At 49.1% G+C, this 27485-nt stretch overlaps 1 protein-coding gene across 1 annotated transcript; it reads left to right on the plus strand.

The window, feature by feature from the left end:
* Nucleotides 1–538: 538 nt before the first annotated feature.
* On the plus strand, nucleotides 539–2913 carry Ffar2 (free fatty acid receptor 2). The gene is made up of 2 exons (XM_051207304.1): nucleotides 539–684; nucleotides 1219–2913. Exon 2 carries the CDS (start codon nucleotides 1220–1222, stop codon nucleotides 2210–2212), a length of 993 nt encoding a protein of 330 aa, XP_051063261.1. The 5' UTR covers nucleotides 539–684; nucleotide 1219; the 3' UTR covers nucleotides 2213–2913.
* Nucleotides 2914–27485: the final 24572 nt, after the last annotated feature.

Consider the following 27485-nt stretch of genomic DNA (forward strand, 5'->3'; position numbering starts at 1 on the left):
TGACCTGCCTCTCTGTGGCCATGTGACCCATGCTGGTGTAACAGTTCCCACCAACCAGGTTCCTTATACTTTTTGACTCCCCTGTCCTTTTTAGTTAGGGCTGCAGCAAATGCTAAAAGTCCGCTGGCCTCTTGCCCAAGAACCCCACGAGGAGCCCTCTATCTGGCAGCCAGGCAAGGCAAGCCAGTTTACGGTGTGCGCTCGGGGTGGCGAGGAGCTGGGGCTTGCATTTGAGGAGCCGCTGTGGGGTGAGGAAGAGGCTGGAGGATGTCTGTGGGAACTAGAAAGTAATGACCCAGGTGTGTGTGTGTGTGTGTGTGTGTGTGTGTGTGTGTGTGTGCGCGCACGCGCACGGGGAGGGGGGCGGTGAGGAACCTGGGACCTGGGAATGAAGAAGGAACGAGGGAGAGACTGAGTTAGCAAGGGTTACCCCCCCAGTGGGAACAGAGTCACCTGGGTAGAGGTGGAGTTCTGTATCCAGCTAAAGCACTGGGCTCTTGAGACACTTGTGCTCTCTGGGCTTCTGTGGTTATGTGTCTGAAATTTGGGTAGAGCAGACCACAAAGCAAGGGGCTGGCTCAGTCTTCCTCCCTGGCTACCCTAGCTCCCCCCTTTTTAGTAGGACCCACAGCACCGGTGCAGAGGAGAACTGGATGAAAGAGACCCTGAAGTTGGCCCAAGGAGGTAAGGTGCTGGAGGTGGGGTGGGGTGGGCACCTGCAGCCAAGGAGAGCCAGCCCAGGGTTGGCAGGTCATGCCTTCTGGAAGTTTCTTTTTTTCATACCAAGGCACACCTCCTGCCCTTTCCCAGTTTCTATGCCAGTCTTCTTCTCCCACCAGGCTTCGCCACAAGGCTTTGGCTCCCAGCCACAGGCAGCTGTGAGAAAGGGACCTGACTATAGCCACTTCCTATTATCTGTGACGCTGAATAGGAAAAGGGCCGGGAAAGCAGAGGGGGAATTCCCGTGGGAAGTCGGAATTGGTCTCCCCCAGAGACACAGGATGGCAAACGTAATAACTGCGGCTTAATATCCCGCCCAAGGCTAAGTCAATAATTGCTCTGGGCAGTTCTGGCAGGTGGCTTTGGCAAGCGGTGGTGAGGCGCAGACAGCTTTGGCCTGGGAAGCAAAGAGGATGTGAGCCGTCTGAACCAGAGGAAGGAGGCTCTGCAGGCTGTGAGTGAAGGGGTGGGGATTCCTGACCCCTTTCCATCTTCCAGAATGACCCCCGACTGGCACAGCTCCTTGATCCTCACAGCCTACATCCTCATCTTCCTCACTGGGCTCCCTGCCAACTTGTTGGCCCTGCGGGCCTTCGTGAGCCGGGTCCGCCAGCCCCAGCCTGCCCCCGTGCACATCCTCCTGCTTAATCTGACCCTGGCCGACTTGCTGCTGTTGCTGCTGCTGCCCTTCCGGATCATAGAAGCGGCGTCTAACTTTCGCTGGTACCTGCCAAAGATCGTGTGCGCGCTCACGGGCTTCGGCTTCTACAGCAGCATCTATTGCAGCACGTGGCTGCTGGCGGGCATCAGCATGGAGCGGTACCTGGGAGTGGCCTTCCCCGTGCAGTACAAGTTATCCCGCCGGCCCCTGTATGGAGTGATTGCTGCCCTGGTGGCCTGGATCATGTCCTTCGGCCACTGCACCATCGTCATTATCGTTCAGTACCTGAACTCAACGCAGCCGGTGGGCACTGGGAACCAAATAACTTGCTACGAGAACTTCACCCAAGAACAGCTGGATGTAGTGCTCCCTGTGCGATTGGAGCTATGCCTGGTCCTCTTCTTCGTTCCCATGGCCGTCACCATCTTCTGCTACTGGCGCTTCGTGTGGATCATGCTCACGCAGCCCCACGTAGGGGTTCAGAGGAGACGCCGGGCAGTAGGCCTAGCTGTGGTGACGCTTCTTAATTTTCTGGTGTGCTTCGGACCTTACAATGTGTCCCACTTGGTGGGGTTCTACTTGCGGCAGAGCCCTCCGTGGCGGGTGGAGGCTGTGGTGTTCAGCTCCCTCAATGCCAGCCTGGACCCGCTGCTCTTTTATTTCTCTTCCTCTGTGGTGCGCAGGGCTTTTGGGAAAAGTTTGCTGCTGTTGCGCAACCCCGGCTCCTCGGTGCTGGGCAGAGGAGCCAAAGAGACAGTGGAGGGGGCCAGGATGGACAGGGGTGGGGGTCAAGCAGATGGGGTGCCCAGCTCTGATTTCGTCACTGAGTAGAGAGTTGGCCCTGATCTTCCCTAGCCTCTGGGTCACGCAGAAATTGGACTGATTAGCAGATCACTTGGAACTCAGTGAAAGATAAAAAATAGAAAATAAAGACATCCCCGACCCTGCCTGGCCACCCTCTCAGCTTGCATAATTGCGTGACTGAATTTTCCTGCTCCAGGATACAAGAAGAAACGGCTACAGCCCGAAAACACAGTGGGGCCAGGGTCTCAGAAGCCAGGTGGCTAAGAGGAGTTTAAAGGGAATTTTCCTTCAAGCTTGGAAACGCCGCCCAGAGACAGTGGTCTGGCTCACAATGCTACAAAGAAGCCTGTGAAAAAAGACTGGGGGAACACTGTGGGAAGAACAGAAGGCCCAGAAAGGCTCTGAGCCTCCCGCCACAGGAGGGACTGACTAGCAGGGCAGACCGGGCTCCGATTTCTGGTGAGCTTGGTCTCTCTCTAGCCGTTTGAGCTATCCCTTTGTAAGTGTGCTCTGTTGATTGTCACATTTCAGCCTTGTCTCCACCATTAAGCTGGGTTCTGGGTTGCACATCTGTCCTCAGTGTCACCCCACCCAGGCTAGGATGTGTCTTGGTACCCATCTGTCTGACATTGCACTGACCGGCATGAGAGGACCAAAACAAACAAACAAACAAACAAACAAAATGAAACAAAAACCAGTCTGGCTTGGCAGGTTGAAAATAAAGATTATGAAAGTCTGAAGCAAATGCTCATAGTTTTGGACACACATCTGTAGGACCCAGGGAAGGACCCAGCGACACAGCAGAGGGAGAAGGGATACAATGGAGGATGCGCCCCCCCCCCACTTTCAAATGATGCTATTGTGAGGGTGCTGGTGGGATCCTGTTTAGCCTCATGTGATGCTGGGGAGGTTGGACTTCCTGGAGGTGGGTGAATCCCACCAGGGGCTACTGATCCATCAGGGAGTTCAGAGTGTGCATTCTGTCCTCCTCAGAATACCATAGTTCTCTTTATCAAGCCTCTGTCCCTTGGAATTCAGATCTCCGCGGGCCTTTGCCTGCCCGGTATGCTCTGTCCCTTCCTGATTCCACCTGCCTAACTCATTTCTCTGCTAGGACCCCAGTGACCTTTGTCCCTGGTGTAATCAACACGCCACATGAGCAGAACTGCAGAGGTTGAGACAGTAAGATAGTTTAAGGCCAGCCCGAGCTACACAGTTAGACCCCCTTTCAAAAGGAAGAAACAAAAAATTAAAAACACTAGAAAAAAAATTTCGTGAGACAAGGTCTCCTACAGGTAGCTGAGGTTGCCTCTGCACTCCCTGTGTAGCTAAAGGGTCTTCACTCCTCATCCCCCTGTCCCCACAGCTCTCGCTTTACCACCTTGACTGTCCTAGAAATAATGTATTAAACCCATGGGCCAATGAAACTGGTTTAGTGGGTAAAAGCGCTTGCTGTGCAAGCCCAATGACCTGATCTTGAATCTCGGAACCCACAAAAAGTAGTATGTGGTATTGTGTACCTGTACCCCTGCACCCCTAAAGCAACGGAAGGTAGAGATAGGGGCCAGCTAGCCTGGGCTACAGAGCATGGCGGAAACGAGAGATCTCCCTGAGACTTCGAAGTGGTCCCCTGACCTCCATATATCTGCTCTATGGCACAAGAGCACACACATATGCATACGTACACACATGCACACACAATAAAGAAACTAAAATAATATTACTTCTATTTGAGACAGGGTCTCATTGCATAGCCTTGGCTAGTCATGAGCTCACTACGTAGACCAGGCTGGCCTCGAATTTACAGAAATACACTGATCTGTACCTCTTGAGGGCTTGGATTAAATCATGACTGACTGGCTAAAATAAAAAAATAATTTCAAAGCTAACCATAGGATGGTGCAGCACGAGACAAAACCTGGGTGGAGCCGTAGACCGCAGTAAGCCTGTGGGATACACTACAGCTCCCAAGCAAGCCCGTTTGGGAGCTGTCAGATGGCCTGGTGGGTAGAGGCTCTTGTTACCGCGGCTGATGACCTGCCCTCGACATGTTTACCACTGTGTGTGTGTGTGTGTGTGTGTGTGTGTGTGTGTGTGTGTGTATACAGCCAAGTGCACATGTCAACAGGCAGTGTAAAGGAAGCAGTATGAAGTAGTTGTAACGCTCCTTTGGCAGAGATGGCATTAAGAGAAAGAACTGAACTGAGTTGATAAGAGTGACACCCCACTTAGGGCTGATGGGCAGCCTGCTCAGAACTGAGCCACACAGCCGTACGCACCCTAACTCAGGGGTTCAAGTCCTGCCAAATCAGATGGAGGGCTTCAGACTAACTAAAATCACACAACAGGCTTCGGGACACAGTTCAGGGGGTAAATGACAGCATCGTCGAAAGCCCCAGATTGAATCCCCAGAACCCACCTTGAAGAGCCAGCTGTGTGGCACGCTCCTGTGGTGACATGCTCGGCAGAGACAGGAGAACCGGAGAACCGCCTGGAAGCAGCTAGTCTATGGATACCACAGGAGAGAGCTCACCTGGACCAGGTAGAAGGGGAAGATAACCCTGAAAGCTGCCCTTTGACCCTTTGACTGCCACAGGCACTGTGGCACAATCTACCCCTCCTCCTAAGGTCTCCTTGCAGAGCGTCAGGGAGGGGCTCACCTACAGGGGTGTGGGTGCTGCTCTCCCCAAGTGGCTGCCCCTGAAAAGCCTTTAGCCAGTTAGTTACATGGATGGAGACTCCCTCTCCTCACCCCCCCCCCAGTCTAGCCCCTCTCCCTAAGGCCCCATGCAGTTAGGGCACAGTTGTACACAACAGGTGAGGTCAATGGCCTCCCCAACCTATGAACAGTCAAGCTGGGAAGATCCTTTTGCAAGGGAGTGCAGCCAAACCCCTCAAGGTGGGGGTCGCTAGCCTCAAGTTTGTCCCTCGCAACACCCCTATCTCCACACACATTGTAAATGTGTAAAGTCTAATGGACACATGACAAAAGAATAAAAGCAAATAACAGAGGAAGCTCATGATGCTAATGAATGGCATTAACTGCTAGGCACTGTGATAGAGAAAAAGCTGGAGAGGGTTAGGTAACCTCCCAAGATCAATAGGTCAAGAGTTCAAATCCCAGGCCTCACTCCACAACGTCTGCTCTTTTCACAGAAGGAAGTGGAGTGCTCTAGCTGTTTGGCCACATAGCTGGGACACAATAAGACCTGTTTTATAGAAGATGCCAGTCAATGTGGCCCCACAAGGGAAGAGCAAAGAGCGTGACAAGAAGTCATGTTTCCAACAGCTGGGGATGTTCAAACATACTAACTGCCCCGGCAAGACAGTCACTCCCAATTTCCATGAATGTTGGAGGAAGAGACAGCACACACACACACACACACACACACACACACACACACACACACACACACGGACAATGAGTAAGCAGGCTTCTGATAAGCACTGAATCGGACTACTGCCGGACCTCTACCCCTGCCTGCCATATCTTGCTAACTGTGAGCTACTTTTCTGTTGCTATGACAAAACACCTGACAATTTAAGAGAGGCTGGAGAGATGGCTCAGTGGTTAAGAGCACTGGCTGCTCTTCCAAAGGACCCAGGTTCAATTCCCAGCACCCGCGTGGCAGCTCACAAGTGTCTATAACTCCAGTTCCAGGGGATCTGATGCTCTCACACAGACAAGAATGCAGGCAAAACATCAATGCATTATAAACATAAAAAATAAAAAAGCAACTTAGGAAAGGAAGCCTTGGAAGGTGGCTCAATGGTTAGAGTGCTTGCTGTGCAAGCCTGAGGACCTGGATTTAGATCCCTAGAACCTGCATAAGAGCTGGGTGTGGTAGCACACATCTGTCACTCCAGCACCAGAAAGGGGTTCCTGTGGGCTACCAGCCAGCCTGGCTAAAATAGCAAACTTTAGGCTTAGTGAAAGACCATGTCTCAAAAACTAAATTGAGGAGATGGAGGCATGCCTCGGTGGTTAAGAACAAGGACTGCTCTTCCCAGCGCCAACATGATGGCTCCCAATGGGCTGTACACCCAGCTCCCAGGGGTCTGTGGACATTGCATGCACGTGGTAAACAGATATACATGCACCCACACATCTAAAATAAAAATGAGAATCATTGAGGAGGACGCTCAATACTGACCTCTAGCCTACATGCACACTCACATACATGACTGTGTTCCCCCACACAAAGGACACACACAAGCACATGCCAGACAAGGGGGAAAAATAGAAAGAATGCATTTACTATACCGAATAGCTTAGAGGCACAATATTGAACCTTGGCTGTTCCCTGCATGTTCCCTGCATTACTCATGGGGATGTCTAGGAGATGTGGACGGCTATCATAAGGAGAGAAAGAAAAAAAAAAAAAAAAGTCTCACAGCATACATAACCCAAAAAGAGTCAAAGTTCACAATCAGAGTCAAGTTTCCAATAACTGCATTGCTTTTACACCAGTTTTGTAAAGACTAAAAAAAAAAATATAGCATTGATTTGAGTCAGATGAGGGATCTTCATAGAAGCCAGACACTTTGATGAGGGATGGAGATCCTGGGGACACAAGAAATGAGGCACCTATGCTATCAGAAGGCATCTGGAGTCAGGTAGGGAAGTAGTTAAAAACCCGTTCCAAGCCCCGAGAAATGATGACTCAGTGTCTAAGAGCACAAACTGCTCTTGCAGAAGACCAAGTTCAGTCCCCAGGACCCACGTCTGGCAGGCATAGTCGCCTGCAACTCTAGCTCCAGGGGTTATGATGCTCCTTCTGGCCTCCTTGGGTACACACACACACACACACACACACACACACACACACACACAAACACACACACACTTAATTAAAAGTAAAATAAAATCTTAAGCAAAAAAAAAAAAAAAAAAAAAAAAAAAAAAACCAAGAGCCGGAAAGAGTTAAAGAGTATTGTGGGAGGGGAGGGGAAATTGGAAAAAAGAAAAGGCTCCCGGTTTGCAGCCCTTGTGTCACTTTCTGTGACTAAACATTTCACCCCTGGGGCCAGTTCCTGCCAAAACCGGGATGCCGAGCATCATTTTGTCAAGAGATGCTGAGGATCAAGTCATGCGCACAAACCCATCAATCACACCCCGGGAGGGGAAACTTCCTCATTCCCTAGCAACAGGCAGTACAAGGTCTAGCAGAGGGCTTCCCACATAATAAGCGCTAGCTCAGTGGTACTGGCTGCTCCTCCTCCAAAAATATCCAGGCGGCTGCAGAGTTCTGGGGCCGTCTGTATCCCCCGCTGGACGACAGATGGGTAAACAGAAATATTAGTGCCTGGTTAATGAATAACACAGACAGCAGCCTAGAGTGTTACTGGGAAACAGGTGGAGGGAGCTGGAGCCTGAACTGTCAGAGAGGGGTGAGTACCACTGAGCCCCCTTCTTCCCCTTTGGGCTCAGATGCCACCACATCCCAGATTCTAGCACCTTTTCTGACCACAGTAGGGCTCATTTTTAGTGTGGGCATTTGGGGTTCATTTTTTGTGGTTGGAGAGGGTTGAGGGGGCCACTGACAGTCTAGAAGAAAGTACACACCCCAGCCTCTCATCACCACTGGCTCTGGCCTCCCTGCCTCTGAGTCCTGGGTCTCTGAGCATCTTCCCTCCCTCCTGGCCTTGCTTTTTACCTCCTGGGCTTAAAGACTTTTGCCCTGTTTCCTTTTCCTATAGTTACAGGAAGTGAAGCTATTTCACATCTACAAATTACACATCCAGCCAGAAACTGGGGCAAAGGCCTCTGGGCCAGCAGTTACCCACTTGGCAATGGATGGAGTGTCTGTGGCGGCAGGAGACTTGAAGCAACAGGGTGGGAAGTGAACTGTGGACACTGAGAGCCGTGGCCTTGCTGCTTACCCAAGAAGGGGTTATCCACAGCACCAGGAAAATCTCAGGCTCCCTCTCCCCACCATCCCGGCCATCTGTCGTCCTGAGCGGTGTGTCCAGCCTCAAGGAAACAGGAAAGTAAACACCGTGGTCACAGACTTAGCCTCGTTCAATGAAAATGTCTGCGGCTGTGTGCCGTTTCTATGGTGTCACAGCAAACATGGACCCACTTGAACATCCGTGGTCATTCACACACAAACTCTGGTTGGGGTCAGTGTGTGTGTGTGTGTGTGTGTGTGTGTGTGTGTGTGTGTGTGTATAGGCCCTGTTAGAGACCAAACAGTGGCTAAGGCTAGGTGGGTAGCCAGCACCTAGTTCCTGGTGCTTACACTCAGTGGACAGACAGACAGACGGAACAGTAAGTACCTTTCTTCAGGGAAGGGGAGGGGAAGCACAGGAGAACAAGCTATGTTGATGCTTGTGTTAGGGGGACCCCATGAGGATTACCTGTTACTTTGTGTGCAAACCTGAGAAATGAACTAAAAACACGAAGACAACATTTTTTGAAGGAGGAGGGAGTCGCTTTGGAGGTCGAGGCAGGAGGATCAGGCCTGGGGTGCACAGTAAGATCTTGTCTCAGAAAAAAGACAAAGCAAGGATGAGACGAGGGTCACAGGGGAAGAGGGGAGAGATGCAATGCAGAAGAAGGAGATGTGGGGGGAAACGGAAGAGGAGGCTGGGGGAGGAGAAAAAGCCCAGAAGCCTCCACTACACTGTGAGACCTCGCCTCAAGGACAAGACAGCAAGGAAACACACGGAAGGCACCAGAGGACACACCCGGTGCTGTGAAGACGGAGAAATTGAATCGAGGGAGGAGAATGGCTTCTGGGAGCACGGTGGGCAGCTACTTTTAGCAAGTGGGTTGAAAACGATCATGTCTGCTGAGAGCTGGAAGAGCAATGCTCCAAGCAGAGTCTAAGACCGACAGAAGGTCCGAGGGAGGTGCCCGTGTGCTAGGTGGGGCAGGGCAGGTATGGCTGTGGACTTGCAAGCCAAGGCCAGCAGTTGTCAGATGGCAGAGGGTCTCTAGGGCTCAGGACAAGAAGCATGTGAACCACAACACCTGATCCTTCTTGTCAGTTTTAGAAAAATCATACAAGGGCTGGAGACGTAGCCGAATGGTTAGCAGTACTGGCTGCTCTTGCAGACGCCTCGAAGTTCAATTCCCATCACCCACTCAGTGGCTCAGAATCACCTGTAATTCCAAATCCAAGGAAATTCAGTGCCCTCTTCTGGCCTCTGAGGGCAACTGCACACACACACACACACACACACACCCCACACACACACATGCATAGTATAGCAGGTCATACTCTTTGCTGTGAAATCATAGCATCCTTAGCCCTATCCCTCCAACACGGTCATTTCTCTCTTCCTGGTGGCAACTGCTTCCACCTCTTTTCTAGTAAATATTTATCTCACCATATCTTTAAGAATTGTGCTAACAGTAGGGTGGCTGCCACTTTGGAGGCAGAGGCAGGTGGATCTCTGTGAGTTCGAGGCCAGTCTGGTCTACAGAGCAACTTCCAGGACAGCTAAAACCACACAGAGAAATCCTGTCTTAAAAAACAAACAAACAAACAAATATACTGGCTTTACTATAATTCTTAACTTTCCAATATCTGATTTGATCTCTTAATGCTCATGATAGTGACAGTGATTTAGCTCTTTTCTTCCATGATGAACATAGTGTGCATGTATGGAACTTCCAGCTTTCATCTTCCCATCATAGCTATGCAACAATAACATTCTGCGTTATCCGGACTACACACAATTGACTCAGAAGGGAACACTGATCAACTCCAGCTCCGTTTTCTGTCCTACATAACCTTCCCCTTCTGCCTCCAGAATAAATAATTCTTGGTTTTTCATCTGCATCATTTTCTGCAGACTTTGCACCAATTTCAATCTCCAACTCTTTGCCAATTGTGCAATCTCTCATGGTCTCGAGGATATCATCAGGATACAAGTTTCATATTCCTTTTGCTTGGTTTTTGAAGCAAGGCCTCACTATATAGACCTAGCTGTCCCGGAACTCACTGTGCAGACCAGACTGGCCTTGAACTCACAGCAATCCATCCATCTATTTCTGCCTCCCAAGGGCTGGGACTAAAGGTGTGTGCCACTACACCAGCTAAGTTTCATATTCTTAAAGAATTCCTTAGATCAGTCAGATGGCTTAACTCATAAATACACTTACCACACATGCCTGATGACCTACGTTCAATTCCCCAAGACTCACATGCCAAAAGGGAATAAACCGAATCCTGTATGTTGTTCTCATGTGCAGAGTTGCACACATACCCTCTCCACACATACATAAATAAGTAAAAATTTTAAAAAAAATTACCTGGGTGGTGGTGCACACCTTTAATCCCAGCACTCGGGAGGCAGAGGCAGGTGGATCTCTGTGAGTTCAAGGCCAGCCTCGTCTACAGAGTTTCAGGACAGCCAGGGCTACACAGAGAAACCCTGTCTCAAAACCCAAACAAACAAAAGCAAGAATGGCAGCCAGAAGGAAGAAGGTGCTGTCTCCCCATACACATGTTCTAAGTGGCTTTCTGCTATCTTTTCTCAGCCCATTCTTGCAGGGAGGGAGGCTTGTTAAGGGTGTGATTGGCAGCAGGTGGGAACCACTGGGCATCTTTAAGGCTGCCTTGCACAGGCCTCGAAGGGTAAATGGAGGCTATAAACCTGAGAATTAGGCTTCACATAGTACTATTTGACTGGACTGTCAAGTTGCAGAATCTCTGAGGTACTTTGGGATGCTTCTTCTTGGACCAATCAGATTTTCTAAAAAAAAAAAAAAAAAAAAAAAACAATCCTTGAACTTGCCAGGGGGGAAAAGTTGTACTTACTTCCATCAAACGAGGAGTCAAAGAAAGGAAGCCAGGAGCTCTCATTCGACCCCTTCTCTCCCTCTTCCAACTGTGTCTGTTGTCAGGCATCCCACAGCCAGCTTTTCTCTCTCTCCAGAGAGCAAATCTCCAGGCCTTTCCTTGATGAGAGCAATTGACCTCACATCTGACAAGAGGGAAGACATCTGGGTGTCTGGATGAGTGGTCTAGGAAGAGAGCCTCCCGTGGAGGGATCAGCTGGATGGAGACACCCTGTGGGCAGATCTGTTGAGGGCCAGCTCCCTTGATCATTGACCCAGCCCTCTACAGGGGCAGCACCATCTCATGGGCTGGGCCCTGACCTGCAAAACAGTGAAAAGAAGCAGGCTGGAAAGATGGCTCAGAGGTTAAGAGCACTGGTTGCAATTCCTGAGTTCAATTCCCAGCAATGACATGGTAGGAATTGTTCTCTGCAAAAGTGTTCTCTGCAAAAGATGTGGGCATGGGCCAGTCTGATGGAGGCAATTCCTCAAGTGTGGTTGATTTCCTCTTCCCAGGCCAGTCTGGGCTGTGTGGAGCTGACAGCAGAGGCCAACTATGGCCTGAGCATAGTCAAGCAAAGATGTGTGCAGTCTCCCCTCGCTCTTGACTGTGGAGGTGTTATGCCCAATTGCTTGATTTCCTGCCTTGATTTCCCTAAAACAACAGACTGCGACTTAGAATTCCAAGCCAAATAAACCATTCCCTCACCTATGGGGCTTGACAGAAATGAAGCCAGAAAAATGCATTACCTTTCTGTGGTTGCTGCAGCAAGCCTCAGCTGATCAGGAAGCAAATAGCCCAGATGTGGACTGGCCCCAGGGCCCAGCTCCTATGGAGACACTCCTCAAGACAGGCTAACACCTTCTAAACAGTCTGCAGGGCACCCCCATGCAGCGCCCCCTGCTGAGGACTGGGTGTTCAAGCACTTGATGACATTTCCCATTCAAACCTCATTCAATTGGTTTTCTATTATTGACCTGAGCCTCCGTGGATTTCGCATGAGGACCTTAGTCAAAGCTTGACTTTTCCCACTATGAGTTTACAGTCCAAGGGCCACAGGACGGCCAAGTCCATTACCAGTTCCTGCTCCTTCATCGGTTTTCCAGCCTCCAGATTTGTGGTGGTGTTGTGTCCTTGCATGCTCCCTCAATTTATGGGTAGTAGTTGTTTCTAGGCAATTTCTTTATTGTCATTAGGTTCTCATTTCAGGCGGCAACAAAAGGAAATCCATGAGCTGGAGAGATGTCCCAGCAGTGATGAGGGCTCGATACTCTTGCAAAGGCCCTGAGTTCATTTCCCAGCACTCACATCAGCTACCTGTAACTCCAGGAGGACCAGCTTCCCCTTCTGGCCTGGGCTGGCACCTAAGCCCACGTGGCAAATACTCATACAGACACAGAACGACACATAAATAAAAAAATAAATCCTTAAAAACAAATCAATCTATTAAATCAACTCCTTAAATCTTTTTCATTATACTTCATTGATTTGTTATGGGAGTGACACATACCACAGAGGACAATGACGCATACCACAGAGGACAGTCTGTGGGAGTCTGTTCTCCCCTTCCACAATGTGAGTTCTGGGGGCTGCGCTTGAGTCATCAGACTCAGCTCAGTCCTGGCTGTTGATGCGTTATCCTCAAACTGTAGTCAGTCAGTCCATCTGCATAGACTTGCTGTCCATCCATCTGTCCATTTGTTGGTCTGGACCAGGTGGTACTCTTTCATCTCTACATCTGGACTCAACTCTGCAGCCCAGCTCTGGCCCTGCAGCCTGACTCTAGCTGGCAGCTGCAGCAGCCTTTCCAACGACACCCTGGACCGGTATCTACTGATACAGACCCCACCCCCACCCCGTATCTCCATCAGTGTCTCTGCTTTGGCTCCACCAGCCTCTTTGAAAACCCTTCAAGTTCCTTGGAGTTTTAGCCCTTTGTGGCCATTCTGCAAACTACATGTGCTCACACGCATGGACATAGTTACTGTACGATGTGCAGTGTAGTAGTTGTAGTAGGTGAGGAACTGGGGTTGGAATAAAAGAACTGGTAAGCCAGACATCGCGGTGCACGCCTTTCCAGCACTTGGGAGGCAGAGGTGGGTGGATCCCTGTGATTTCAAGGCCAGTCTGGTCTATAGAATGAGTTCTAAGCCATCCAAGGCTACTCAGTTAGACTGTCTCAAACAAACAAACAAACAAATAAATAAATAAATAAATAAATAAAGATCCGTGTCTGCTTCAATTAAGGCTACCAAATTTAGGGGAACAATTGCTGCCCACGCCACTGCCTTCCCTGCCTTATGTCATTTCTGTGGCTATGATAAGATGCTCAGGTAACACGGGAAGCCAAACCTGAGGCTGAGCTCAGGGAATCCTGCAGAGGGGCGGGGGGAGGGTTGTAGGAACTACAGGGATCAAAGACATCACAAGAAACCCCACAGAATCAACTAACCTGGACTCATACGGGCTCACAGAGACTGGACCGACAACCAGGGAGCTTGCACGGGACTGACCCAGGCCCTCTGCATATGTGTTATAGCTTGTGTGGCTTGGTCTCTTTGTGGAATGTCTAATAATGGGAGCAGGGGCTGCCTCTGACTCTTCTGCCTCCTTTTGGGGACCCTTTCCCTCATACTGAGTCACCTGTCCAGTCTTAAAAAGAGGGGAGGTACCTAGTCTTACTGCAACTCAATATGCCATGTTTGGTTCATGTCCATGGGAGGCCTGCCCTTTTCTCAAGGGAAACAGCAGAGAAGTAGATCTGGGGGGAGAAGGGAGGAGGGGGGAGGGACTGGGAGGAGAGGAGGGAGGGGAAGCTGGTTGGGATGTAACAGATGAGAGAATAATAAAATAATCATGATGATGCCGATGATCGTAGCATGGGAGAGAACAGGATTCTTTTCGCTCACAGTTCCAGATCACAATCCTCGCTGAAGGAAACTCACAGCATCAGGACTTTGAGATGGACGCAGCTTGTCCGTCACATCCACAATCAAGGGCAGAGACAAATGAACTCATGTGGCTTAGTGCTCAGACAGCTCTCTAGACTCTTGGGCAGCCAGGGCCCAAGCCAGGGAAAGGAGCCACAGCCACCCCACAGGAAAGAGCAGAGAGAAAGGAACACACCCCTGCTCACTTGAATGTGCTCAGCTTGATTTTTCCATTTTTACAGAGGTCAGGACCCCTTGGCCAGGAATGGTGCCGCCCACAGTGGGCTGGGTCTTCCCACATACTTAATCTGCTAAGACAAACTCCATAGACATTGTTTCCCAGATGACTTTAGGCTGTGCTCAGTTAACAACTGAAGCCAACCACATACGTGTGAATTTATTGTTATTCTCTAATTTCAAACATCATGGAAACACAGATGAATAGTGTGGTCGCCACCAGGGAGCAGAGGGGAAGCCAGAGTATGTAAGTGAATTTTTCTGTCCCTCTAGCCAGGTCCCAAATAACCATATGGAGACTTAATTATGAAAACACGCTGACAGCTTAGGCTTCTTTCTTACTAGCTCTTACGGTTTAAATTAACCCATTTTGCTGGGAGGTGGTGGCACACACCCTAGCACTCAGGATGCAGAGGCAGGCAGATCTCTGTGAGTTCAAGGCCAGCCTGGTCTACAGAGTGAGTTCCAGGACAGTCAGAGCTACACAGAGAAACTCTGTCTCAAAAAACAAAACAAAACAAAAACAAAATTTAACCCATTTCTATTAATGTATGTGCTGCACAGATCATGTTACCTCATCTCCTACATGGCATGCTTTCTTTACATCTGGCTGGTGACTCTGGCTTCTTCTTCTTCTCCTTCTTCTTCCCAGCGTTCTTTCTGCCCCCCAAATCCTGCCTAGCTATTTGCCGTTCAGCAGCTTTTTATTAAACCAATCCAAGTGAGGCATCCTCACATTGTACAAAAAAAGATTATTCCACAATAGGAAATATGGGTAATAGGCTAACCTCATCAAGGTCCTGTAAATCAGGGACTCAACTCACCCTGCTTCATAGCCAGTGGGACAGGATGATGACAATGATAATAACAGCATTTTACTCAACTGCTGTGTTCCAAACCTATGCTTTTCATGGATGTCACCCAACCTGATCTGTCTTGAGAAGGCCGCTTTGCATTTTGGGACTGTATATTATCCTTTTCCTCTGTGACTCTGTCCACTTAATAAGCTCACCAATTTTCCTTCAGGCTGGCTCACCCTAAATGTCTTTTCTATCATGTAGTCAGGGTCCAGTTTCACTGAGTGGAAGGGGCTCCCCTACACTTGAAAGGGGCTCCCCAGCTGCAGGTGTGGCTGCCGGCCAGTGCTGATAATCCTCTGCCCGGTGCTTTCTTAGCAGTGAACTATCGCCTCATTAGGGCTTCAGGCCCTTTGCAGGGGGTCTTTGAATGAGATATCCTCCATAGCGTCAGGCCATCTGGGGCGGGAGGAAGTGTGGACTTGTGGGAGGAAGTACGTCACCAGCTTTGAGAGATTAAAGACATTTGGAGTTCTCTCCGCCTAGTGCTTGCAATTCAAGATGTCAGCCCTTAGCGTCTTGCTCCAGCCTGCCCCTTCTCCTCTGAGATGGACGCTCATCCCTCTGGAACCATAAGCCCAAATAAACCCTTCCTTTTTATAAGTCGCCTCCGTCACAGTGTTTGATCACAGCAACAGAAGAGGGAATGGTACATCCTGGGGTCCTCTTTCTGGTCTTGCCTGTCAGTCACCCAGTCTCAGAGCTTAGAGAACTCAGTAATGCGAGCAGCACGGGGTCCCAGTGCCTGTTTCCTTATTGCACAAGTTTATTATGCTCTAAAGGGGTTTTTTTTTTTTTTTTTCTTTCTTCTATCTTTATTGTGCGTCTCTGAACTGAAACACCAAGAAGAAAGCCACACCCATACTGAAGACTCTGGAAGGCCGGTTGGCTGGTTGGAACTTCCTGATTGTGAAGGGTTGGAACTTTGCAGATCCAAGAGCCAAATTACACCTTTAAAAGCCGTTCATTGCTCACCTCTGCCAGATCTAATGTCTTTTTTGGTGCATGACACTGTCTCAGTAAGTAGCCCTGGCTGGCCTGGAATTCACTCTGCAGACCAGGCTGGCCTTGAAGTCAGAGATCCACCTGCCTTTGTCTCCCTAGTTTTGGGATTAAAGGCGTGCACCACCATGGCTGGCTGAGCCCTGACATTTCTGTGACTTTAAGATGAAGATTTTCACAATGAAACTTTACAGATCCCTACCTTCTACCCATCCAATGCTGAGAACACAGCCAGACAGCATCTGAGGCCCCCAACAGAGGCTGCCCTGTTTGGTTAGCCTGCCTGCCGGATGCTTCCACCAACGTATTTGAAAACTATCTTGATTTATGACTTTCTTCAATTATGTAACTAAAAAAACTAACCACATTGGAACACAGTATCTGGGGCAAGCTGAATCTGTGTTTCCAGGCCATCATCATTTATTTAGCTCACTCCCTATGAGGTGGCAGGTGTGATTTGGTGTCAACATCTCCCTCCTACCAGCCAAACTCCAGGAAGCATGCAGCTCTTCAGAGGGATGCAATCTGTAAAGGATGTTTACACGGTTTTACAACACGTCTATTCCTCACCCATCACTGGGCTAAGAGCCTTGCAAAGCTTCAATCAAGCCAGGCTCTGCTACAGCCATCCAGTAGAAGCTGTTCTCCAGTCTTTAACTGCCCAACATTCACTTCAACCGGTGTTTAAAAAAAAAAAATACTGAGACAAAATTAGCATTAAGAATATAAGCCCCAAGGCTGGGCAGTGATGGTACAACTTTAATCCCAGCACTCGGGAGGCAGAGGCAGGCAGATCTCTGTGAGTTCCAGGACAGGTTCCAAAGCTACACAGAGAAACCCTGTCTCAAAAAAAAAAAAAAAATTAGTAATTAAAGATTGACATTTCAGAATGTAATTGATAAAGAGATATTTAGGAGCAGGGCATGATGCCATAGTTGGTAGACCGAAGCAGGTAAGTCTCTGCTCCTGAGCCACGTCCCCAGCCCCCTCAGACTTAAAACTGTTAAAGACTCTAAGATGCAAGGGCTAGAGAGATGGCTTAGTGGTTAATGGTTAAGAGCACTGCTTGCTCTTCCAAAGGTCCGGAGTTCAATTCCCCACAACCACATGTAGCTCATAACCATAACCATCTGTAATGAGACCTAGTGCCCTCTTCTGGCCTGCAGGGAAACATGTAGACAGAATATTGTATACATAATACTCTAAGTTGCAAATCTTTAGACTTTGAGATAGGCCCTAAGCACTTGTTGGTTCAAATACAACACACACACATAATATGATGGATTGTCCTTTTGTGTATGTTTCTCTTATTGGTTGATGAATAAAACACTGTGTGGCTAGTGGCCAAGCAGGAAGGATAGGCGGGGCTACCAGAGTAGGAGAATTCTGGGAAGTGTAGGCAGACAGGAGTCTCGATGTGAGCCTGGGAAGAGAGGACCGACACATCAGGCGTTCTCCGGTAAGCCAAGATAACATGGAAATACATAGATTAATAGGAATGGGTTAATAATTAAGACAAAGCTAGTCAATAAGAAGCCCTAGCCACCGGCCAACAGTTTTATAACTAATATAGTGTCCTTGTGTTTATTTGGGGCAAGGTGGCTGTGGAACCAGGTGGGAAATCAAATCCTGTAACAAAGATTTATACATTTATTTATTTATTTGAGACGTTATTTATTTATTTATTTATTTGAGACGAGGTTTCTCTGTGTAGCCTTGGATGTCCTAGAACTCGCTTTGTGGATCAGACTGGTCTCGAACTCACAGAGCGCTGCCTACCTCTGCCTCCCAAGTGGTGGGATTAAAAGACCTGTGCCACCACTGCCCAACTAATTTATACTTTCTCAATAAAATATGCTAGCACACACCTTTTATTTTCTTTTTGTTATAAGAAGCCTCATTCTTTTTTTTAAAACCTTTATTTTTTTTTAACGTGCATTTGTGTTTTGCCATAAGTGTTGGATCCCCTGGAACTGCAGTTACAGACAGTTGTGAGCCACCATGTGGGTGCTGGGAATTGAACCCAGGTCCTCTAGAAGAGCAGTCAGTGCTCTTAACCCCTGAGCCAACTCTGCAGCCCAGCACATACCTTTTCTTTGGCATCTCCTAAATCTTTTTTTCTACTGTGGTGAATGTGTCCAGCCTAGAAGGGAGACACCATGCATGCACTGGTTTGCTGTGGCATTTTTGGTTGTGAACCTTGCTTTTCCTTTGTTTATCTTCCCATGGTGTTTCTGACAGGGAGCTGGGTTAGCAGCTGGACACCTTACAAGGAAGCCTGTCATCCCCTGGCTTCAGTGAACTCCTTTGTTACATTCTTCTGCACACACACACACACACACACACACACACACACACACACACCACCCCAGTACTAGTTACATCTCTGAAGTTTAATCAGATTTAGGCTTGGCCTTCAGAGAGAACACTTGATGGTGTTCCCAGTGGGTGGAGGCTTACGGACATCTCAGAGAGTGGACTGAGGCCTCTGGCCAGGCTTCCAGGTTCTTATCAACATCAGAGAAGGAAAGAATTCAGAGAGACCAAGCTTGGAACAGGAAGGAAACACACACTCATGGGCTGAGTCCAGGTTGTGTGGGAGAGGTCACAGCAAGCAGCTTTAGAGTACGTTTAATGACAGAAGGGATTTTGTGACCAAATGGAGAAAAGGCTAGGAACTGCACAATGGGCTCCACTTTTCCCCCAGGAGAACTTACACCCCTTTTCTGTCCTTACATGGGGAGTCTTGGATGGAAAGATTGTGTTATGGCTTGGATGGAAAAGTCTGGCATTGGAGAGCCACGGAATATAAAGTGTTACAGCTAAGATGGAAAAGTATTCTGGCACTGGGAAGCCAAGCAATACCACAGTCACAGTAAGTGTAGCAGCTTACAGCCCTGCTCCAGGGAAAAGCTTCCCTAATATAACAGCTCTGCTTTGGCAGGGGTGGGCTTCCACAATGTAACATTGAAGTTGTTAGTTAGGCCCCAGTCCCTGAGTGTAACAACTCTGCTTCTCTAGCGGAAGGTTTCCATTGAGAAAGTGTTACAGCCCCGTAACCCGTAGCTCCAGTGAAAAATTGTTACTTCTCCATTCCATTCAGGTGAAGGAAGGTCACCACCCAAACCTCATTCAAGAGATTTTTTTGGTAGGGTAGAATCCAGGAAAGTGGCTGCCTCTGCCAGGGTGGAAGAGGACATCAGCAAACTGAACAGACACAGGGCTTATATAGGGCTTCTTAGGGGTGGAGTGTTTTTTGGGGGGAAGATTTCCAGGATGGGGATTGGTCAGATTTCAGTCCCTGAGCTCAAACTGGCTAGATCTCATTCTCAGGGATTGGTTGGTTTTCTGCTCAGGAATTGGTTGGTTTTCTGCTTAGTTGGTTAGGGGCAGATTTGGCTCTGGTTTCAGGGCCAAAGTGAGTTTCTTTCACTGGTCCTTTTTAGCCTTTTGGCTCTAATTTCAGGGGCAGGGAATATTCCTTTCACTGCCCTGATTCTAAGGACAAAGTGTGTTTCTTTAGCACTAGTTTTAGGGACCAGGTGCATTCATTGGCTCTGATTGCAGGGCCAAATTGTGTGTTTGTTTGTTTGTTTGTTTGTTTGTTTGTTTTGGCTGTATTCAGGGTACTTCTTTGGCTGGCCCTTTTCCCCTACAAAGATGGCTAGTTAGGAGAACCTACTACTCTTCCAGAGGACCCAAGTTCAGATCCCAGCATCCACATCAGGAGACTCACACACAAATGCCTGTAACTGCAGCTCTGGGAGATCTGATGCCCTCTGCTGGTCTCTTGTGGCACTGCACACGCACACACACACACACACACACACACACACACACACACACACACACACACACACCATAACACACATTCATAATTACAAATTTAAAAATATACCTCATGGGGTTTCACAAGAGTCATGATGTCATATACATTGTGGGGAGAGATGATTTTGCAAGGCTAATAACATAGAAGTGGCACTTTAGTGAAATAAAAGGTAGTTTGCTCTCATCCCTCATCACGGTCAACTATGTTGGCCCCAATGGTTTTGGTGTTGTGCCCAAAGTCTGGATCCCCAAATCACCGCCATGAGACCTAATCTGATGCAAAAGGAAAGAGTCTTCATTACAAGTTAACTTGGGCCTTTCCATCCATTCACAGCAGCAGCAACAGGAAGAGAGAGAGAGAGAGAGACCTCAGCAACTTGATGCGGTGGTGGTGGTGGTGGGGTCTGTATAGTGACCAGGCATGAGGAAGGGGGCTTTGGGAAATTCCAAACCTGCATAGCTACAGAGTTGGGATTAGCTCAAGCCCTCCAAAACTGCCTAACCAACGACAGACTTGGGATTGGCTCAAGCCTTGACTAGCCATGGGGTATGGGCAAGAGAAGGACAGGGCATCATGCCCTGACTGGAAGAGGCTGCTGTCTGCTAAGGTCAAGGGGAGATCAGGGGCAATTGCGCCTCCCCAGCTGGAAGAGGCTGCCTCCTGCTGAGGTCCTTGTGTTATGACTGTGGTTCTTTTGCGGCCTGGGTCCCTGGTTGCGTTGTCTTGGGTCTTCACTGTTTGAGCAGTCCTATGGTGTCTTGGTAAGCATCACTGTGCCATTTCTGCTTGCAGCTGCCACACCGGTTGCCTCTCTCTTCCCTGGAACATGTCTGCCCAGCCTTAGCAGGTACATCTCTGCTCTCCCCAGGCCTGTAGACGCATACCTCATCTCCTGTCTCCATCTCAGTGCTGGGTGGACCCATGGGCTTCCAGGCCATCATCCCACAACCCTTGGTTATAAGGGGTTTATATCAGGGGTTGTAAGTGGGTGGGTAGTTTTTGATTTGGGGACCCGGGGATGCTAAATGCATGCTCTCTCACTGAGCCACATGTCAGCACTCCCCTCTCCATCAGTGTTTAAAACAGGCATCTAGAGGCTGCTCTGCTAAAATGCCCATAAGGCTGTAGCAAGAGGAAAGCCTAGTGCTCCCTTCATTTTTGCAACTGTCTACCTTGGATCAGAAAAGCTGTTGTCTCTCAAGGAGCTCCTGCTCACACAAGCACTCCATCCCCTTCAAGACTCAGAGCCTCAGAGACATGTCACGCCCTAATTCACCTAAACCTAGTTACCGTGGGTCCCAGGAAGGGCAGGACCTTGCAGAACAGACAGAACCCAGATAAGCTCATTTACCTATGATGGGCAATGCTTCTACCCCAGAGAACCATCTCTTGAGAGCCAGCTTGTCCTACCACTGGTGGGACCAGAATGGAGACAATGATCAATGGCCTTGACCAAGACTGCCTCATGATGTGAACGTCATCTCCACGCACTAGATACAAGCATTGTACCACAGAGCTGTTCTTAGTTGGTTTCCTCCTTTTACAGAGTATATAAGTACCCACATATAACTCCTTTGTTTTGTTTTGCCTTTTACTTATTTTCTATAAAGGATTGGTCAAGTCTAAAGGGTGCCCCTTCTCCCTCAAAAGGACAGTTCCAGGAGATCCGATGCCTCTTCTGATCTCCCAAATAAAGTTCAAAGGTAATTCCTACCTCTCTTTTCTTTCTAAGGCTCTGGCACATTGTTGCTAAGTGCTTCCTTCGTTTGCATCTGGATCAGGCTTCTTGAAGGTGTTTGCAGAGCACTTCCCACAGTGACTACGGGCGGTGCTTTTCAAATTTCATTTGTGCAAGAGAGCACACCAGGGGTATTTTGCAAAGTGCACCCTCTGATGATCTCTGGGGTGGCCTGCTAGACCACATAACTAACAACTGCTGGTCTAGGGCCACACTCTAGGAGAACCAGTGCATGACGATAGCAGATGCTGCAGCCAAGAAGAAGATGGGCCAATGATGGGCAGGACCACACTGACCACAGCCACTTAGTTTGCAGACCTCTTACCCTCTATTGAAACTAAAGAATGGCCCAGGCCCTCACTACCCCCCCCTACTTTGGCAGCCATGACAGGCTGCAGAAAAGACATAATGAGATGTAGGTCCCTGACTCAACAGGATGTGCTGAGCCTCCAACCTTACCCGACCTAATTACTGGGAAGAAACTGTCAGATACCGTCCATGTGGGAAGGAACCAATCAGAAGTTAGCTGGTGGGCTTTGGATGTGCCTTACTGATAACAGTGGAATGTAGTACCTAGTGCAGGCCCCCGGATGGCCTCCAGGCATAGCAACCTTTGGGCAGTTGCAGCCCACCATTCAACTCAGGACAGGTTCCCCCAGCCTGGATGTGAGCCAATCCTGAGACTGGTACTATGCAGCTTGCAGACCCCCAGATGCCCCTCTTCCTCTACCCCCAATGTATGCCCTGCCCCAGCGCAACTCGGGGTCCCTCCTGCACCACCACTGTGTCGGATAACAGAAGACCTGAGTTAACTTGTAGTTAAAGGCTCTTTGCTTTTGCATCAGATCTGGTCTCTTGTGTGTGTGTGTGTGTGTGTGTGTTTTGGGGGAGGGGGAGGGCAGGTGGTTCTGACTCTGTGCACAACATTTGTAGACTCATCTGGGATCCCCCAAACCCACCACTAACCCCCTCCATTGAGTCTTGGGGTCCCAAACATCAGGTAACTTTCTGTTTTGCCTGGGCAAATTCTGGTTTCTGTTTCTGGCTATTGGAGCTCCTTCGGTGAAGCCTGCATAAGATTCAAGTAGATGCATGGCAAATTGCAAGGTGGGGTGACTGGAAGATACCCCAGCACTCTGCAGGTGGATCAGGTGATCCATCAGGAGGGGATTGGATCCCCCTCATTCTTCTGGAGAGCCTGAGAGGGTTGCTACCATGAACCATTAATTGGGTGCCTTATTTTCAGATATGTATACAGCTGTTTGTCTAGTTTGCTATTATGCATGTGTGCATGTGTACGTGCAAGCCTCTGTGTGTGTGTGTGTATGTGTTGTGTGTGTTGTGTTTATCACTGTTTTTGTGATTTAGATACCCTAAGATCATGGGCCAAGCCTCTAGGCCCCCCACCCCATTGAGCCTGTTCCTTGATAACTTTAAGGACTTCCTTAAGGATGTCAAGGACTGTGGGCATTTTGATGGATTGGACAATCTAAAGGCACCTGAGAAGCCTATGTGAATTAGAATGGCCTGCCTTCAACACTAACTAGCCCCAGAAGGCACCTTTGATTTGTCTCTCATAGGAAAGACCAGGGCTCCCCAACCAAATTCCCTGTGTGGGAAGCTATGGTCTGTTACTCCCCACCCCCCACCCCTTGGCTTAAGCTTCTCATCCTGATTGTACCGCCAAAAGACTCACAGGTTTTTAGTCTGAAGAAGGAGGGGGAGCCCAAGAGATCTGTTCCCTCTGCCCCCTTGGTCCTCCAAGGGGGGATGGAGGAAGAACTTCTCTCATTGGCCACCCTATCATTCACCATTCCCTGGAACACTCAACAAGAGGCACCCCCTCCGAGGTGATGGCCAGCCCACCCTATCCTCACGAGACTCCACGGCCTTACCCCTCCAGGCGCTGGGTCCGAGGGATGAACAGGGAAATGAGTCTTTGGCCACAACTGACCTGAATAAGTGGGAAAACCAGAATCCTCCCTTCTTCAGTTCACCCCATGGTAAGGAGAGCCTCAGAGTCTACTGCCAGATTCTGATGGGGGGGGGGGTGTCAGGGCTCCCGCTTGAGGCAACCCACCAGTTTGACCAAAATTAAGAGTGTGCTACAGGAACCAACTGAGTCCCCAGCAGCCTTCTTAGAGAAGCGGACTGAGACACTCGGAGCCTGACTGCCCATAGATCCCCAGATGGCTGGCCACATCAGCTGTGATCCTAGCCGTTGTGAACCGGGCAGCTCCACACATCAGAAAGAAGGTACAGAAAATAGATGGCTAGACAGGAAAGTCACTGTCTGAACTGCTAGAAGTAGCAGCTAAGGTGTATTAACAACAGAGAAACTCCAAAAGAAAGGCCAGTAAGGTTGAGGAGCAGAGAGAGAGAGAGAGAGAGAGAGAGAGAGAGAGAGAGAGAGAGAGAGAGAGAGAGAGAGAGAGGGTAAGACTGAGGGAAACCACAAGAAAGTTTTTGGTAAACATTTTTATGTTGACTAGAAAGTGAGAAAGAAGGCAGGAGACCGAAATAATAAAGGGAGGGAAAAGGAAAGAGGAATTTGTCTGAAGTAAAAAACGTCTGAGGAGTCGGAGGAACAGACTGAAGGTACATAGAAAGTTGTAGAAGGTGTTTTCTGTGGCTCCCCATACCTGTAAAGACTGAATTTGCAAAGAAACCATGAAATAAGTTGGAAGCAGAGGTGAGCCGGCAGCTGCAGGGGACAGGTGGACACGTGACATGGACTACCTGGTGCTGGCAGCCACAATTTCAGACCCAGAGACGTGGGAGCAACCGCAGCCTCTGACTGAAGCAAGCCGCCACTGGCCGCTCAGCCAGGCCTACTTCACCTTTGAATGGCATGACCCTGAAAAGGGCTGTAACGGACAGCTGACCTGGACCAGGTTGCCCCGGGGGTTCAGAAATTTGCCCACCTCATTTGATGAGGCACACCATGGAAACCTGGGAGCCTAGGGGACTGAGCACCCCAGAACTGCCCTCCTGCAGTACATGGATGACCTCCAGACTGCAGCTGCCACGGAAGACGGTTGTAAGGTAGGGACAAGCACTTGCTTCGGACTCGGCACAGAGTCGGGACCCTGAACATGGCCTTGAGGGTCACTGTGAGGTAGAATAAAATAGAGAACAGAGTGGTCGAAAGGCCTGGCACCAATACACACACACACACACACACACACACACACACACACACACACACACACTTAATGTTAACAAAACTTCTGAATGACTTCAGGCTTTTTATAACACTCCCGTACTTACCTGAAGACTCAGGCAGCTAATAACACAAGGGGTGTGTGATGCTGTTCATAGAGCTACATGCAATGGACAGACAGTGAGCAAGAGCACTGGGCCATGTACATGAGCCAGGAAGCCCTCAAGGTGTGAAGTTACAGCCTTGTATTTTACCCCTGAGCTTCTAAACCTCCTCCCTACTCTGAGGGGCTTTCTCCCTGGGAGGTGCCTTGTTTTCTAACAAACATCCTGCTTCATACACCTCTATCTGCTTCCTTCCTAATGGCAGGTTAAGTCCTTCCAGTGAAAAATCACTCCAAGCATTCAGATTAACAAGGAAAAACAATGTTTTAATTATAGCATGCAGCTGGTTCTGGCTAATGCCCAAAGAGGAACCACCAGCAATAGAAAGTTGTTACACTTTATATAGACACCTGCAGGTGGCCCTTTAAGTCTCCACCCCCAACTTACAATTTGAGCAATTAGGCAGGGCTTTTAAAAATGCCTTGTTACTATTGTTTTTATTTGATGAGCATGGTGTTTGGCCTGCCATCTGTGCATCAAATGCATGCAGTTTCCATGGAGGTCAGAAGAGGGCGGCAGATCTCTGGAACTAGAGTTACACATGGTTCGGAGCCACAGAGTAGTTCCTGGGAACTGAACCTGGGTCATTTGCAAAAGCAGCCAGTCCTCTTAACTGCTGAACCACCTTTCCAGCCCCAGTTAAGCAGGTTTTACAGAAGCAGAAAGCGCAGGGTTTTTTCTTTTCTTCTTTTTTTTTGGGGGGGGGGGTGGGTTTGTTTTTTTTGTTTTGTTTTGTTTTGGTTTGGTTTTGATTGGATGCTTTGTTTTTGTTTTGTTGCAACTCAACTTGCTGGTGTTCATCTGTCTAGGTTGTAAGTTATTTCTCCCCGAATAAACACCTATTCGGCCTATTTGTTTATCCTGACCCTTATTAAACCGGGATAGTTTGGTGTGGTTTGGGGGTTTTTCTGGTTGGATGCTTTGGTTTTGTTTTATTGCAACTGGGCAAATGGCTGGATCACTGAGCAGAGAACCTGTCACTGTTCTTTGCCACAGACCAGAAATGCTCTTCAGGTAGCTGTTATCATGGCAGACATATGCTCTCTTTTCCTGGAAGGAGCAGCCCTGACAAGCAAATCTCACAGGAAACATATTGGGTGAACCTAAACTCTAGCTATGTTAGGCTCAAGCCCCACCCCTCCCCCACCCCTCCACCTTACCGTTCTGGGAAATCTGGTTAGGGCACAGCCTGTCTGGAGTTGGATTTGAGGCAGCTCAGTTCTACTTTTCTGTAATTCAGTATTTCTTAAGTAAGTACATCACTAAATCTTCTATGACATCGGATAATCATTTTTATTTTTCTCCTATCCTGAGACACAAGAAACCGGAACTCCTCTCTAGCACCAGAGCTGGCAGGGCGGGAGTCCAGGCCCTTGGCATCCCAAACAAGCTGGGCTCAGCCACAGTCAGTAGACCAACTAAGCAGAGGAACGGCAGTGGAAAGTGGGGAAAAAATGTATTATTCAGCGTGGCCACATTGGGAGGAAGAAAAACTACAGAGGCCCAGTGGACTCCCCCCGACCCAGTCCATCTTTGGAGTGACAAGAAGACATGCTTTAAGTAGAGAGACAGGGTTAGGTGAGCATAAACTGTTCTGGTCCAAGGGTGGTCTTGCCCACTCGCCTCCAGTCTTGCAAAGTGTGCTGACAAGTTGTGGGAGCTCTGAGGTCCCTCTCCAGGAGGGAAGACCCTCCTGTTGCTACACCAGGCACTAGCCTCTCCCTTCTAGCATGAGATCCTTGGGGACCATCGTTCCAACAGTGTGATGGCTGAAGGGAGGGACACAGGCCTTCCTCTTTACAACACACACCTGCCTGCTAGGACAGCCAACCCTGACTTCCACTTGCCACAGACCCGCCAGGAAATGAGATCTTTGCTTCTAATCTCCCAAATGTCCTGCTCCTTCTGGGGGCGCCTGGGATGAATTACTCCCATTCGCAGGCAGGAGGAGAGCTATTACTCGGCTATCATAGCGCCTGCTGCTAGAAAGCCCTCGTGGCAGGATAATTTGATCATGAGCCTCCCCTTGGAAATGAGCTCTCGCCAGAGGCAAGATGCTCGCCTGTTAAGATGCATGGCCTGCGGTGATAACAGCCTAGGAAGGACCGATAATGTCAGCCCAGCTGGAATTTCACTTTGTCTCTCTGCTAATGGCTCCGAGCCTCCTTAGGCGGCCCCCCCTCTTTGCCTCCTCATTCCCTGCAGGGACAGTGAACTGGGGTGCAAGGCAGGGGGGCATCATACGGGTTCTCATTGTGATGCAGGAAGTTTGGGGGTGTCTTTGAGTTCTGCTGAGGCCTCTGGGCTTGAACATGGGAGGGAGGGTACCGCGGTGACACAAAGCCTTCCAGAGGTAATGACCTCCTGGTTCTTTCTTCTTCTTTTTTATTTAAGCTTATTTAAAGTAGAAACAATCTTACTTTACATATCAATCACAGTTCCCTCTCGGTCTCATCCTTGGCCACCTCCCCACTGACTCACCAGGGAGGGTGACGCCTTTCATGAGGGATCATCAAAGTCTGTCACGTCATTTGGGGCAGGGCCTAGGTCCTCCTCCCTCCCCCCCCCACGTGTCTAGGCTGAGAGAG

This window comes from Phodopus roborovskii, unplaced genomic scaffold (assembly GCF_943737965.1).
Source record: "Phodopus roborovskii unplaced genomic scaffold, PHOROB, whole genome shotgun sequence".
Classification (NCBI taxonomy): Eukaryota; Metazoa; Chordata; class Mammalia; order Rodentia; family Cricetidae; genus Phodopus; species Phodopus roborovskii.